Here is a 16354-nt window from a genome sequence, read left to right on the forward strand (position 1 = left end):
TTTCCAAGATCAAGACGTTTTCACACATTTACTGTCTTCATTCATTCGTTAATTGGTTTTTCTGTTCTACATTCATATACATTTGCATTTGTTTTTTTATTTATCAAATTTGAAAATCATTGATTGGTTTGAAAATTTTTCTATAAGGTACACATATATTATTTAATACCCAATATCATCAACACCATATAACCCTAATATATTTATAATAACCAAAAAATCTAATGAATACAGCACAAATTGATCTTGAGAATTTATTCTCAGATCCAAAAAACATGCCAGAATTCATACCTGATTATTCAATTGATGAAATTGATCAAGCTTTAAATGATGCATTAGCAGAAATTAATCAAAATCAAGAAGAAATATTAGGTGTAAAAGATGAACCAAATAAAAAAAGAATAAATGATGAAGAATTAATTAATGAAAATTTTAAATTTCAAAAACACAATGAATTTAATGAATTAGAATTAAATATAAAACCTTTATCACCTGAATCTTTACATTCTGATACTTCATTAGTTAATTCACCTAGGCATGATGAAACAAAACCTTCAAATTTACATACCCATCAATCACAATCACAATCACAACAACCACCACAACTTGCATTACCAAAAATTCACAAACAATCACAATCACAACAACATTTACAATTACAACAACAACAATCACAAATTGAAAAAATTTCAAATAATTTTCAAAAACAACAAGAACAATTTCATTTGGAGAAAAATCAATTAATTGAAAAATCCAATAAAGATCAAGCTACTATTAAAAACTTACAATCATTATTAATTGAATCTGAAAAAAATTATAAAAATTTATCATGTAAATTTCAAGATAAATCAAAAGATTATGAATATTTAATTAAAGAATTACACAATTCAGAAATGAAAAGAATTGAATTGATGGATGAAAATAATCATCTAAAGAAATGTGTTAGTTCTTTAACTTTTAAATGATATTATATCATACATCATTTTATCAAAACAAAAAGGAATCAAAATTATAAACATTTCAGGAAACAATTATTGCATATTTTTTTATTACATTCATATATATTTTTACCATATAATTTGCATTTAACAATTATTAAATCATTAATTTTATACATATCGTTAGGTTTAAACTGCATTAGAAAAAATTATTCATATATATTTGAACATTTTGGGATCACATATTTTTATTATTATATTATATATAGCATTATTATTAAAAAAAAAGAGGATTTCACTCCTCTATTAGGAAAATCATGATATTATATTATCAATTATAGCATTTTTAACATGAATATATATTTAATTTATTCATTTATTGAAGAAACACTTTGTAAAGGCTTAAGGCATGCGCGAATTTAAGTGTAGTATACTACAAAATACTCAATACTCAATAAAGACTTCAAATTCGACATGAATTGCTTAAATAAACCGATAGATTTACTCTTTATATAAATCTGATTCTTCACCTGTTTTTAAAATTCTAATAACCTTTGTTGTTGTTGAGTTATTTCAGAATTTATGGAAAAATACCCCCTTGAACAAATTCCTTAAATTCGTGCTTTTTACAGACAGATATTAAGGCTAATAATGATAGTTTTCATGAAATAACACAAGAACAAAGAAATTTGAGGTTTAGTTTCAATACAAAAGTATATATACTAAATTTAGAGGAATAACATGCATATAGTAGCACTATACCATCGGCTTATAAAATATTTGCTGGTTTTTTTCACCCCCATATCGCCAATTTGCCAGCAAACCGGTTTTTTTCAAGATAGAAAATAATATTAAAATACTCATTCCAACACGTAAAACAAACAAACTATATTTGTTGATTAACTCTACATGTAAATTTGTATGGCGTTGGATATCCATTCTTGTGTTTGCATTGAAAGCATTTATATATCACCATAGTACGTTTGCTTTTCGATCATAAAATAATATTGAGTGGGTTTCTTTTCGTGATCTCTATTAATTGAAATGTTACCTGATGATGTTACATGATGATTGATGATGAATTATGACTCATTGTCTCTTTGATTGATAAATTATGACATGCAAATCTGTAAAGATTTCAAGCTCTATATCAATTGTTTTTCATTATGTATAATCATTTTGTCCGTATGAAGTTTAACAAAAATATCATCGATAATTGATTAAAAATACATAATTCTGTTTGTTTTCATTTTATAAAATTGATGTAGTGTGTTTTAACACAGCTTTAAACTTCTATATATAATTAATCGTACCTACAAAATTTTACCTGTAATTTCCACTTACTAATAAATATACATTGTACGTCTATTATAAATCACTATTTTCAATCATTATTTTTTGGTTTCTGAATTACTTTCAATAGCTTTTGGTTCAATTACATGATCTTCAATTGATAAATCTTTACTCACAATTTTTTCAATAGTTTTATCCTTCTCACTTACAACTTCATCAATATCTCTAGAACTTAAATATTCTTCATATTCTTTCTTTAATAAATTTTCCTTTTCAATTCTTTCACGTTACATAACAATATGTAAATCTTTATATGAATATAAGAAAAAAGATGCAGAAATAAAACCAGCAATAGCACAGGCAACAAATGGCCAAATTAAATAAGGGTCAATTAATGCTGATGTAGCAGCTGTAGAAACAGCAGCTGAAATAGATTGCATGAATAAGAAAATAGCCATAACCAAACCTTTCATATGTTCTGGTGCTCTTGTATAAGCAATTTCATAAGCTGCTGTCATTGCAAAACATTCAGATGTTGCACCTAAAATGTATAAAACAACTTCAACCCAAACAGAAATTGGTGAAACACCAGTACCGATATCACAATCTGTTGCATAATAACCACATGGTGAAGTTTTATAAACTTTCCATTGAATAATTGCACCTGCAACTTGAGAAGTTGATGCAATAATAAAACCCGTAAACATTCTATAAACTGGTCTGAATTCAATATTATATTTTCTTAAAGTTGGATAAACAACATAATCTAAGAATGGAATGAAAACAATAATAGTTAAAGGATTGAAATTACTAATCAAATCATTTGGAACACCGTTTGTAGTTAATGAATTGGCTTGTGAATTTTCAATACCACCAACACCACCATCTGTAATGTTATAAATTATGAAAAATAAAAAAATCTTACAAGCATCAACTGTGGTCCAAACATCATTAACAAATTGATCATTCCATGAGATATGCTTTCTCCCGCTTTTATCAATAGCTTCAACGGATTGAACATCACCTCTTGATACGATGTTTGATGGTTTAGCATATTCCCAAAATTCACCAGATCTTAATCTTTTAATCCATCCATTTTTCAATGCATATTTAATAACTTTAAAACTTTCTTCCACAATTGATAATCCATTTGGTGTTTCCTTTTTCAATTTTGGAGCCAATATTAATAAAACAGGAACCATAATAAAATAAATAATACATGGAATTAAATAAGCTAACCAAAACCCAACTAATTTGGCACAATAAGATGTAGCTAAACTTAAAAATGCACCCACATTGATTGTCCAATAAAAAACTAACGTCAATCTTGATATTGTTGGTTCTCTTAGCTCAATTATTCTTTCACCATCTTCTTTAGTCTTAACAACATCTCTTTTATGTTCATATTGATCACATAATAACGGTAATAAGTTTGGTTTGATAAATCCAGTACCAAGAGCCAAAGTTAAAATAGAAATGATTGTTGGAGCCAAAGCAGCACCACTTTTAATAACTGATGGGATAGCTGCAACAATTAAAATAATATGAGAAATAGCACCAATCCAAACACCAATCCAAATGGTTTTAACTCTACCATATTTCTTATCAGATATATAACCACCATATAATGGAGTTAAATAAGCTAAGAATGTTAATAATAAAGTAACAGCTGAAGCGGGTCTTAAACCAAGACCTAAAGCACCTGCATTTTTTTGAGTACCTTTTGGAGGTGCACCACTACCATTACCTCCCGTTGGTAAAGGTAATTGAACAAAATTGTTTAAACGACCTTTTATACCATAATAAGAAGCTCTTTCAGCAAATTCAATAAGACAAATCAAATATGCTTTATAAGGAGCATGACCTATTTTTTTGGGTAAAGTTGCATAATCTTCAGTTGTAGGTTCTGGATATTTTTCATTATATTCATTTAATTCATCAAATTTATGTGGAATATTATCATCATCTGTTGAACTAGATTCCAAAGGTTGATCAGTTGGCTTTATCCTATTTTTAATGTTTGAAACAAACCCCATTGTTAAGTGTCAATTGTCTCTTGGTATATTGGCAAAATCTTTCTTTTGAATGGTTGGCAAATAAGTACTAGACAAGACGCTATTGTTTAATCAAAAGTGATCAGTGATCCAAGAACTGGAAATTAACCTCATTATATCTGCTAGAAACCTTCTTTGGAGCTGGACCCTGATGATATACGATTCAACGTTCATAGTACAAAAGAACCACAGTGGAAAGTAATTAGGCTGCCTTGTATATTGTCATATTAGTGGATGCAGCCCAATAAATGTGGTATAATATTACAACGAAATGTGTGGAAAGTTGAGACTTTCAAAATGGAAAGCGAGCCCCATCAACACTTGAATTAATGAGCTGAAATCTCTTGGTAAGTATTTGGTAAGTGATTGGTTGGAAAAAGTAGCGTTTATAGATACACTGTGATATGATTTGCCTTATGGATTTGGAAAACTTTGCAATGTATGAATGGATTTGCAACAAACGCCATACTTTGGAAGTACCTATCATCTATCTTAACACTTGAAAGTTCAAAGGTAAGCGAGATTGAAGTCCATAATGGTCAGTGCCTCTCTGTATCTCTGTCTAGAATCTAGATTGTCAACCTAGTATAAAAACAGTTGTTCATGGGTCAATTTTCTCAGATGTTTTGATAATTGATTATCACGAAATCATCATATTGGAGCATCAAAATGGATACTGAAATCTTGAAAATTAATACAATCGAACACGTATAATACTTCGAGTTTCATAAATATAATTACATACGTTAAAATATATCGGATAAATTGTATCTCTAAGGTTCAACTTCTATATAATGCCATTCTCAATTTGACATGATCATATTACTTATCTATCTGACTATATAATCATTATATAATTCAAAATAAATACAACTATACAATTAAATATTTAATCAGCTAAAGATACCCATGATACCACATTGATGTTGGGAAACCAAAGCAATATAATTGATCAATTAAATCAATCAACTCTATACGAAACAAATATGTGAAACAAGAATCAATATCAAATAGTAATCACTTGAATGAACAAATGTCATTACATTGATACCAGCATTTATTTAATAATATATTTATCAAATTGAAGTAATATATTCACATGATGAAATACTATCTATATAATTTGAAATTATATTGCTTATAATTAGATTCTAATTTTTTCAATCAGTTACTGGATTAGAGGTTCAAAAACGGTTTATTATAACATTATACTTACCAAAAGAGGACACAAGTACTACTAAAATTATTCCAATTAAAATTTGGGAATTTTTTGTGTTATTTATATTTGAAAAAATAGTGAAATTAGCCGCCATTAAACAAAGTGGCAAATTGTTAACCGCTGATCACTATTAATATCCCTACAATTCAAATTTAAAACAAAGAAAGAAATCATTTTGTATTTGTTTAATAAAGATCTCATGTTCAAATCTTTAAATATCAAATTTTATGAGTTCCATGTGTTGATATTAATCTTGTGGTCATTTGTAGTTCATAACAATTAGTAAATCAACTAATCACACAAAACATAATTTCTAGACATCTATTGCTCCAATTTTATGTTTAATAACTGCAACATTCAAACTAGACCTAAGTAATTTAGTGAACTTAAATTCAGATAATTTTATGATTGATTATATTGATCATATCAGAGTACATTGAAGAAAAGATGATTTTCACATAAATTTATACTTCTGATTTTCTGATCACGTCGTCAAATTTACTACAGTGATTATGTAATCGATAACTAATATAAATAATTTTATACTAATTTATATTACAATAATCACCTTGTTAACTACAATTAATATTTGATAAGTAAATTCATTTAATTTAAATTCAGATATAAAATTAATTAATCCTCAATTCAACCTAAAATTTAAGCTTTAGCTTTGAAAGTTAAATGACATTTACCACAGTATTGACGATCACCATGGTTAGCCATGAAAACACCAGCACCACAAGTTGGAGCAGGACATTCTCTTCTTAATCTTTCAACTTTACCATCAGTATCAACTTTATAGTAAGTTAAAACAGCTAATTTAACTTTTCTATGTTTATGTTTAATTTTTTTTGGAGTAGTATAAACCTTCTTCTTTCTTTTTTTACCACCACCTCTTAATCTTAAGACTAAATGTAATGTTGATTCTTTTTGAATGTTATAATCAGATAAAGTTCTACCATCTTCTAATTGTTTACCAGCAAAGATTAAACGTTGTTGATCAGGTGGAATACCTTCTTTATCTTGAATTTTTGATTTGACATTGTCAATAGTATCAGAAGATTCAACTTCTAAGGTAATGGTTTTACCTGTTAAAGTTTTAACAAAAATTTGCATCTTGAATTCGTCTGCAATTTATTGCTTCTTTCTTATTCAAGAATTATTGTTAAGAGTATTAAAAGAATTTAATGTACTTTGAAGAAAAAGAATTTGAAAATTTTGAAAACTGTTGAAAAAAAAAAAAACCAGAATTCGCGAAGGAAGGCAAAACTTCGCGAAAAGAAATAAAAAAGTCACAGTCACAAAGATGGTGTGTGGATGTGAACTGAAGAGGTAATAACAAAGAAGACTAATTAAATAAGAACTAAACGTATACAAAGTTATATATAGATATCCATATAATTATATATACCAATTAGTACTCATAATTATACTTATCTATATGTATTTATTAGTTTATATCGTTAATATCTATCTATTGTATTTTATTACATAATCCACACGCCACTGATTACATAATCTACTTATAAAATCTGGAGTAATTAACTGTTATCTTTGTTATTGTTTTTGGCACAAAACTAAATTAAATTATAACACCGATCTCAAATACGATTGTTTATGAGTATTGTGACTTTTATATTATTATAGATGATTTATATATATAGTTGATATTATATCATAATGACCATGGGAATATCACCAAAACAATCAAATTTAAAACAATCAACAATACATTCACTTAATGAATTAGAACAATTAAATAAATTAAATAAAGTATTAATTCAACCAATAATTATACATAATGAAACCAAAATTAATGATAATGAATTATATGAGAATGAAATTGGTGATTTAGTTATTCAGAATAGAAGAAAATCCCAAACTCATCATCAACAACAACAACAACCATATCATTTAGATCATATAGATCAACAATATGTTAACATTTTAACTTCTGAACAAAATAATAAATGGTTAGAAAGTTTAAAGAAAATGGTTAGGTTTTTATTATGTCGTGGGTAAAAGTTGGTCTTTTGGATTATTTTATGTTTATTTGATATTTGATGACAAGGCGGTTAATTAGTTTGGATTATTTGGTGTTCATTATTTGGTGTTCATTGAGTTCATTTGTTAGGTTGGTTATAGATCCAAATCACTTTCATCACTTTCAATCACATCTTTTTTAACAATTCTTTTATAATTATTTGCTTTTCTTTCAATTGCACCTATAAAGAGTTAGTATTCATAATCAAAAAACATATAGAGCATATAATATACATACCATTATCTAATAAAAACTTTTCCAATGATTCAATTTGGAAATCTTGAGCATTCTTATCAAAATTTAATTTATCAAATCCAATAATTCTATTTGATTCAACACCATTAATATATATAAGAACCATTGGAAGTACTTTAATTTTCAATCTTGTAACTAAAAAAGGAGCATCTTCAACATTTATCCTTAAAAATTTAGTTGATAAATGTTTTGAAGCCATTATTGATAATTTCTCATCCATTTTTTGACATTTAGTAAAATCTTTATGAAAAAAATGTAATACAACACGAGGTGTTGATGTTGTTTTTTGTAAAGCTGATTCTTCATTAAGTAAAGTTTCAACATGACCAAACCCCTGATCAATGTTATGAGATGCTGCCTTCATTTGTTTTGATAATTCTTCAATTCTTTTCTCTCTATAATTGTCAAATCCTTCTCCATCTTCTAATAGGTCTAATAATTCTTGATCTTCATCAGATGAGATATCTTCACCTTGATTTTTCCTTAATAAGTTATCTTGATATTGTTCTAGTAATTGATCTGTGTTTGACATTGTATGATCTTTGTGTAAACCTTTGTTCTGGTAATGGTTAAATGGTTTGTTTAATACTCAGTTTAGTTTACGCGTAAATTTTTCACGGGTATAACAAAATGAAAACAAAATGAAAACAAAAACAATGGAAAATTCAAAACAGGGTTATCAATCATTTCAAAACTTCCATGATTTCAAATATTTTGTTTAATGATTCGATTGATTGTTGTATTAATTGATGATTGTTTCCATCTTTGTTTATTACTTCAAGACTTTGTATTAAATTCGAATCACTTGTATTGTTAGTACTATTTTATTGTTAATGATTGATTATACATACATTGATTTAACGATCTGATGGATTTCTTTCAAAGTTTCAAGAATTTGTTGTTGGTCTGTTGTTAGTTGGTTGTTACTCATAATGATTGTAATACTATCTCTTTGAATAGAATACTATTGGTGAAGTTGTTGATCTCGTTGTTGATGTTTGAATTTGTTCGCGAATGGTTCAATTTCAAAGTAAATTAGGTGGCTTAAATCAACAAAACAAAACAAAACAATCAACTATTGAACAATTACAAAAGGATCACAAAGGGTTACACAATGAACTCCATCTATGACTTGGATCCTCATATACAGAAGCTACTCTCACTAGACAACTTCCTAGACAATTTGACAGTCTATGAATTCATTGAAGAACTAAGTAAAGATCATTCTCTCAAAAGTACAGAAGTTAATCAATTGAAATACTTGGATCCTAAACCATTCATAAGAACTTTTGAATCTACTTTAAATCAATTAAACAAATTAAATCAAGAAGCTGCTCAAAAACAAGCTGTATTATCACAAGAAGTTTCCAAATTTGAATTAGATCATAGTAGAAATGTCCTAAGTTTAACTTCAAGAACTGAATCAATTCAATCTCAATTCAAACAACTTGATGATCAAATATCTCAAGTCAATTCTTCCATAACACCATTCACTGAATCATTAACGAAAACAATAAACACCAAGGAAAGATCAATTGCTACAATCTCCTTAGTGAGGATTTATAATGATTTTTATTCTATGGGGAAATCACCTGAATTATCTTCATTAATGAATGGTTCAACAAGAGATAAAATCAAATGTGCATCAATATCATCTCAATTAATACCATTATCATCAAAATTAATATCAAATGACCTAGAAAATTCCATACATTGTCATGATGTTATAATCAAATTCTCAGAAACTATGGAACAAACATTATTAAAAGATTTTAATCAATTTTATAAAGATAATAATATCCCACAAATGAAAGAAATTGCAGATATTTTGATTGATTATAATGATGGTATGACTGTTATTAAAAATTTCATTAATCAACATTTATTCTTTTTGAATACTGAAGATGAAGAAAATGATGATTTAATGGAAAATCAAAAAATTTGGGAAAATTTATCAAACCCATTCATACATCAGAATGCAGTTATTGATGAATTTATTTCAAGTCATTTCGATAAATATTCCAAGATTATCCAAGATGAAACTCAGGTTATCCTAAAAGTTTTCAAAAATCCTATACCTGTATTACAATTATTTATTCAAAGAATATTTGCACAACAAATTCAATCTAAAATTGAAACTTTTTTGAAAAATTCTTATTCTTTAAATAATTTAGCTTATTTAAGAATCTTAAATTCATTATTTACAATAATGTCTAGTATTAATAAAGATTTAAAAGATTTTTTCCATGATACTATACCAGGGGAACATAAAATTGATGAATTAAACTTGGTTCTAGATCAATCTTTTTCAGATTTATTCACATCTCATCTAATTGATTTAAAATATTTTGAATTAGAAAAGAAAAATTTAGAATCCATATTTGCTACAATAACTTCAAAATATGAACATTTAAATGAACATAAAATTTCAAATAAATTAAATGCAAAATTACAAGGTTCAACTCATGAGGTTCAAGGTGAAAATGAATATGAAAATTTAAATAGAAGAAGTAAAGTTGGACAATTTAAAAACTTTATGAAATCTCAATTAGAAAGATCTCAATCACTTAATGGTAGAACAAGTGAAGATAATTTACCACAACAACAACAACAAGATGATGATGCAGAATTAAATTTAAAAAATGTTGATGATTTATTAAAATCTACAGTGGAATCACTTTCCAGGATTATTGAATTAACTCCAACTAAAATAAGTGAATATTCTTTAGAAATTTTAGAAATTTTATTAATTGGATTAGGGAAATCTTATTTAGATATATCATTAGATATAACATTCACAGAATTACATCAACAAGATTTTAAACCAGATTTAATAAATTTCCAATACTTATCAAATATTAAAACATCAAGTGAAATTTTATACCTAGTTTCAACATGTATTAGAACTATTATATTACCATTATCAAATAATTCCCCAACTTTGAAAACCAAGATGATAAATTTAACAAATAGTTATATTTCAAGATGTGAACAATCAATAAATTTAATATTAAAAGATACTCTAACTTTATGTCAAGATAAAATTCAGAATGCATTATCTAAACAAAAAAAGAAGGATTTCTTACCCAAAATTGGTGAATTAGTTGATACAGATACATTACCATGTGAATTAATTACAAATTTCTTAACAGATCTTTATCAACAATTTCAAACACATTTAAATGGTGATAATTTAAACACCTTGCTTTTCCAACTTGGTGATTTTCTCTTTTTGGAACTATTTCAACATTTTAAAAATTTTCAAATAAATTCTACAGGTGGGATTGTTATAACTAAGGATATTATATCATATCAAACCACTATAGAAAGTTGGGGGATCCTTGAATTAACCAAAAAATTCCAATTATTAAGAGAATTAGCTAATTTATTTACAGTTCAACCTGAATTAATTCAAAGTTTGACTAAAGAAGGTCAATTGGCTAGTGTTAAGCCTTATGTTTTAAGACAGTTTATTATGAAGAGATGGGATTATAGTTCGAGTTATGTTGATAAGTTGAAAGGGTTTATGTGAGTTTGATTTAGCTACCGCTAAATTAAACATGGTTCGGGATTCGGGATGTATATATCTAGATTTAAAAGTATACTTATGATTTGATATGAGATGATTATGAATGTAGTTGAATTTACCTTTCAGAAAACCTATAAACATTTATTTATTCTTCATATGCTATATATAATTAAAATGCATTATAATAAACACTAAAAAGACTTAACACACCAATTATAATAATCACACCATTTATGAAAAACCCCAAAATGTCCTTTTCTAATACTAAAACCGGTTGATATGATGGTGTAATCTCTGTTGCAATTGGTAATTGAAATTTTGCCTCAGAATCTGCCACCAAAGCTTTAAATTTATTTGTCACTAATGCCCATTTTTGTGGTAATAAAAATATAATTAGATATAGGATCAAATTTAATATACCCATTGTTATATATGCTTTTAATGATCTAAATGGTAATGGTAAGAAACAAATATTTGTTTTATAAGTCTCTGAACTAGTAGTTCCTTTTGGATTATTTAATGAAAGTAATTGGAATGCAGGTTTTGAAATCCCCATATTCATTGAACATGATTTAACTGTAATTTCATCAGCTTTTGCTTTCCCTCCCACTGGGTGGTTATATTCATGACTAACATGGCAATAATCATGATCATCACCACTAAATGCTATTTTGGGTCTTATTTTGGTCAAGATATCTTGTGAGATTTCATAATCTATCACGGTTTGATATTGATTACCTTTCATAACTGGGAATGGTTTGTTGGATTCTCTTAAAGGTCCACAAGGTTGTTGCTCAGGGAATCTATATAATGGAACATGTGATAATAGAATTCTTGGGTTTTCATTAGGATCATATTCACTTAATGAATCTAAGACTTGTTGTGGATGTTTACGAACTTCTGGAGCTATAGAATCAGAAAGGGATATAGTATCTAATAGCACTATAGTATGATTCCCCAATTGATGAATACTTGAAGTATCCCCGAAAAAAGTTTTAAATCTTTCTAAACTTGTTATATTAACCGTATCACCAAATCCAATATCATGATTCCCTGGTAAGGTCATTATAGTTTTCCTATTTGGTTTTTTATAATATATGGAATTAAATCTTTTATATTCTTGAATCCAATCTTCATCATCCCAATTACGACCACCATCAAATAAATCACCAAGGAAAATTGTTGAATCTGGATCTAATTTATTTTGAATAAAATTCCAATTTCTTTTGTGATAATTATCCAATATTTTTTGTGTTATCCAATTTATCAGCCATGGTCTACCTGGATAAGAATATTCATCCATAATTTGTGGATCTGCTAATAGGGCAATTCTATGAGGTTCATTATTTACATTATCCCAATTTTCCCAATTGGACCATGCACAACGATTCATAGCCTGACTAACAACTCTTCTTTCATAATGATTTATTATAAATACCCAAGCAACTAATGTTATTAATATTAATTTCCAATTGAATTTCAAAAATATTGATTTTTTGATATTTTTTTTTTCAGGTTTGAACCTAAATCGATTATTTACTGAGAAATTTAAACCTTCATCATTATTCATCTCTGTTGGTTTATCACCACGACCTCTGTATGATATTTGGTCCATTGGCAGGAGTGCACAGTTGGTTCAATTGTTTTAATTCAAAGAAGGTTGTGGTTTTTGGGAAGTTTTAGTACTTGATCAATGTGTGGAAAGGTACAATTGTTTACGTATAAATTTCGAGATCAAAACAAAAAACGGTTTCGGTGTTACGTAATCAGATTTTTATTATGGCAATAATTAATATGAGTTACAAGAAGTCTTCTGGAATTATTAAGAGAGTTCTAAGTGAATAATGACTTATTTAGATCTGTTATACTGAACTTATTATGTATTGTGGTTTTTTTCCTGGGTTTTCCTGGTTTTTTACTTATGGTTTTATGATCATTTTTCATCTTCAGGCGATTTCAAATAATTATCTTGATACCATTTCAATTGTTCAATAGATTCCAATATATCTGCTCTAGCGGTATGAGCACCCTTTTTAGGTGGTAATTTATTTAACAAGGTTTTATTATGACGACGACTAATCTCAGTTAATGTTGAGACATCAATAATTCTATAATGTAAATGATCTAAAACTTTTGGCATTTCTCTCATCATGAATGCACGATCCATATGAACTGAATTACCTGCTAATACTGCAGTTTTAGGATTTGTATACTTGAGAATATAATCATAAAGTTCTTGTTCAACTTGTTTTAAAGTTTGTTCTGATTCAACAACTTTTTTAGTTAACCCACTCTATTAATAGTTAGTAATGTATAATACTCAAAAGAAATGGGGAGGTACTTACATCACCATGATGTTGAATACACCATTCATTCATTTTATCCATGATTGATTGATCATAATGTATAACACTTTCATAACCTTGTTCATCAATTATATTTAATTTCCCATCTGTTATTATAGCACAAATTTCAATAATATGATCATTGAAAACATCTAATCCAGTCATCTGATGGAGGGCGTTAGTAGTAGTCATAAGAGTGATTAGAATTTTTACATACTTCACAATCAATCCAAACAATTGGATGGAAATCTGGATCATTTTTCAAAGTTGTTAGATCAGATGGTGATTTGATAAATTTCTTTGGTGGTTCTGAAATATTAGGGTTATTTGAAGACATTGTTGGATATAATCTTGGTTTAATTAGATCGGAATGGATTGAAATTCTAGTAATACAACTTCTTGAAACAATGGATCTGAACATCAATTGAAATTTCAATGAATTGCAAGTATTTTATATGTCAAAATTGTACTCGTTTAAAAGTTTTCGCGTATACCTTTTTTTTTGCCCATATAAACAAAACAATACAAAATCAAATCATTTAAATCAATTTCCATCAAACAACTAGCTAATCCCCCTTATCAATTGAATTCCAAAATGACAGGATTGAAAACTTATCCAAAAGCCCCATTATTCTCTTCAAACACCAAATCAGATACTTTTTATTTCTTATATTTCTTATTACATATCCCAATTTCACTTTTAATTGATTCATGTTTAGTTATCCCACAAGAATCACAATTAGATTTACAAACACAATTGATTGAATTCCATATCTCAAGTAATAAAGATTTCTTATTAGCTAATCCACCACAATGGTTAATATTCTTTGGATATATTGAATTATTTGTTCAAGTTCCATTTTTTTTCGGAGGTGCTTATGCCTTATATAAACGTGAGTATAAAAGACAATGGTTCCTCTAGTTATAATACTAATATGTGATATAGGATACACTAGTGTTTACATTTTCTTGGTTATATATGGTCTTGAAGCTAGTTTAAGTACAGCTGGATGTCTATGGACCATTTGGGCTCAAGGTGAAAGCAATGGATTAAATTATGGTGAAATTATTAATTTATTATTGGTTTATTTACCAACTTATGTTATTCCATTTATTATGGCTTTAGAAGTTTTCAGTAGAGATTGGGTTGAAGAATCAGAGGAGAAGAAGACAAATTAGAATATAAAGAAAGAAAATACAAGTTAATTGGATTTTAAACTGTTCAAGTTGTAGTGAATTACTCTTGAAAATTTCTATACCTTCTGCCAAAATACACTGTTGTACTCCAAATGTTAGCACTTAGCACTTAGCACGTATGGTATTATAGGCAGGTTTTGAAAATTGATTTACAACTTCTTATGTAGATCATCGGTGTATGTCAATGATGTATATAAATCAGTACACTTTATTATGACTTTTAGTTAGTCTGATCATGAGAACATTATCGTAAAATTTCATGATTTTCAGTATATTGAGGATTTTTATATGGTAGACCATGCTTATATATATATATATATATACATTCATATGTAATTTTCGATTAAACAACTAATTTAATTAGGTATATAGCACTTTGTTGAATCATTATATCACCAAAATCATCATGATAATTGAAAAATCAGGACATATAATTGAAATTTTTTCAAATTCATATAAGAACTTACCAGCTAAACCTAAATATTCTGAATCTAATAATATATTAGTTGCTAAATCACCAAAACATTTTAAATTAGATCATGAAACTTTCAATAACTTCGATAAAGATAAGGTTAATAATAAATTAATTGGTGTTTTTCAAAAAATTCCTAAACCAGTGAAAGAACTTACAGTAAATTACAAATCTATTATAATGAAATGGAGAAAAATTGATGAATCTTTAACTAAAATATGTAAAATTGAACTTTTTTTAATACCAGGATATGATTCTAAGGATTTATCAATTGAAATACTATTAAATTTAATTAAAAATTTCCAAAGTGATATACCTGCATTTTTAAACACTGAATTTTTTGGTAATGGATTAGATATGATTGAAGAAAACAAATTATTAATGAACATTCATCAGCCAGAAAACAAAAATCATCAATACCTACACTTAAGAATCATATTAGAAAGTTTAATTGCATACCTTTTGTCAAATGAATATGAAACTCGTGGTTCATATGATCATATAGTTAAAGCATATGAATTTAATTATCAAGATCAACTTAAAATTATGGCAATATGGGGAGAAAAATTAACGACACAAAATTATGAACTGATCTTGGAACAATTAAATTACATGATATCAAATGATGTTTTATCTGAATATCAAAATAAGAAGCTGATTGCATTGGTTCCTGGTTATCTAAATTATAACATCAATGGTAATAATGATGAACTTCCACCAAGTTATGGATCAAGTATTAAGGAGTGAGTATATTAATTTGAAGCTGAGAATAAGACACCATTCATAGGGTACTTCTAGTATAACGAATGATATGAAAATGGTAATTTAATTGAATTTCCTTCTAAAATTTCTACACCTTCTGCCAAAATCCACTGTTGTGTTAGTACTATAATGGGATAGGGAATTATCGAATTATAGCTCTGGTATATTATTATTCATAGGCATTAGGCAGGTTTTGAAATTTGATATACAATTTTTTTAGTAGATCATCGGTGTAGCCCAATGATG

General features: G+C 27.3%; 8 protein-coding genes across 8 annotated transcripts; 3 read left to right on the plus strand and 5 right to left on the minus strand.

The window, feature by feature from the left end:
* Positions 1–224: 224 nt before the first annotated feature.
* BN7_2794 (Cortactin-binding protein) lies at positions 225–965 on the plus strand (the record flags this gene model as incomplete). Its single annotated transcript, XM_011276587.1, has 1 exon — positions 225–965. The coding sequence occupies one exon, from the start codon at positions 225–227 to the stop codon at positions 963–965; it is 741 nt and encodes a 246-aa protein (XP_011274889.1).
* A 1553-nt stretch (positions 966–2518) lies between these two features.
* On the minus strand, positions 2519–4267 carry BN7_2795 (uncharacterized protein; the record flags this gene model as incomplete). The annotated part of the gene is made up of 1 exon (XM_011276588.1): positions 2519–4267. One exon carries the CDS (start codon positions 4265–4267, stop codon positions 2519–2521), a length of 1749 nt encoding a protein of 582 aa, XP_011274890.1.
* Positions 4268–6161: 1894 nt separating this feature from the next.
* On the minus strand, positions 6162–6620 carry RPS31 (ubiquitin-40S ribosomal protein eS31 RPS31 fusion protein; the record flags this gene model as incomplete). The annotated part of the gene is made up of 1 exon (XM_011276589.1): positions 6162–6620. The coding sequence occupies one exon, from the start codon at positions 6618–6620 to the stop codon at positions 6162–6164; it is 459 nt and encodes a 152-aa protein (XP_011274891.1).
* A 1109-nt stretch (positions 6621–7729) lies between these two features.
* PLP1 (Plp1p) lies at positions 7730–8335 on the minus strand (the record flags this gene model as incomplete). The annotated part of the gene is made up of 1 exon (XM_011276590.1): positions 7730–8335. The coding sequence occupies one exon, from the start codon at positions 8333–8335 to the stop codon at positions 7730–7732; it is 606 nt and encodes a 201-aa protein (XP_011274892.1).
* A 582-nt stretch (positions 8336–8917) lies between these two features.
* On the plus strand, positions 8918–11335 carry SEC10 (exocyst subunit SEC10; the record flags this gene model as incomplete). The annotated part of the gene is made up of 1 exon (XM_011276591.1): positions 8918–11335. The coding sequence occupies one exon, from the start codon at positions 8918–8920 to the stop codon at positions 11333–11335; it is 2418 nt and encodes an 805-aa protein (XP_011274893.1).
* Positions 11336–11501: 166 nt separating this feature from the next.
* Positions 11502–12947, minus strand: CDC1 (putative lipid phosphatase CDC1; the record flags this gene model as incomplete). Its single annotated transcript, XM_011276592.1, has 1 exon — positions 11502–12947. One exon carries the CDS (start codon positions 12945–12947, stop codon positions 11502–11504), a length of 1446 nt encoding a protein of 481 aa, XP_011274894.1.
* A 318-nt stretch (positions 12948–13265) lies between these two features.
* On the minus strand, positions 13266–14014 carry REX2 (Rex2p; the record flags this gene model as incomplete). Its single annotated transcript, XM_011276593.1, has 2 exons — positions 13266–13625; positions 13895–14014. 2 exons carry the CDS (start codon positions 14012–14014, stop codon positions 13266–13268), a joined length of 480 nt encoding a protein of 159 aa, XP_011274895.1.
* Positions 14015–14586: 572 nt separating this feature from the next.
* Positions 14587–14856, plus strand: BN7_2801 (EXPERA domain-containing protein; the record flags this gene model as incomplete). Its single annotated transcript, XM_011276594.1, has 1 exon — positions 14587–14856. The coding sequence occupies one exon, from the start codon at positions 14587–14589 to the stop codon at positions 14854–14856; it is 270 nt and encodes an 89-aa protein (XP_011274896.1).
* Between the last annotated feature and the right edge of the window lie 1498 nt (positions 14857–16354).

Source organism: Wickerhamomyces ciferrii, contig 00073 (assembly GCF_000313485.1).
Source record: "Wickerhamomyces ciferrii WGS project CAIF00000000 data, strain NRRL Y-1031 F-60-10, contig 00073, whole genome shotgun sequence".
NCBI lineage: Eukaryota > Fungi > Ascomycota > Saccharomycetes > Phaffomycetales > Wickerhamomycetaceae > Hansenula > Hansenula ciferrii.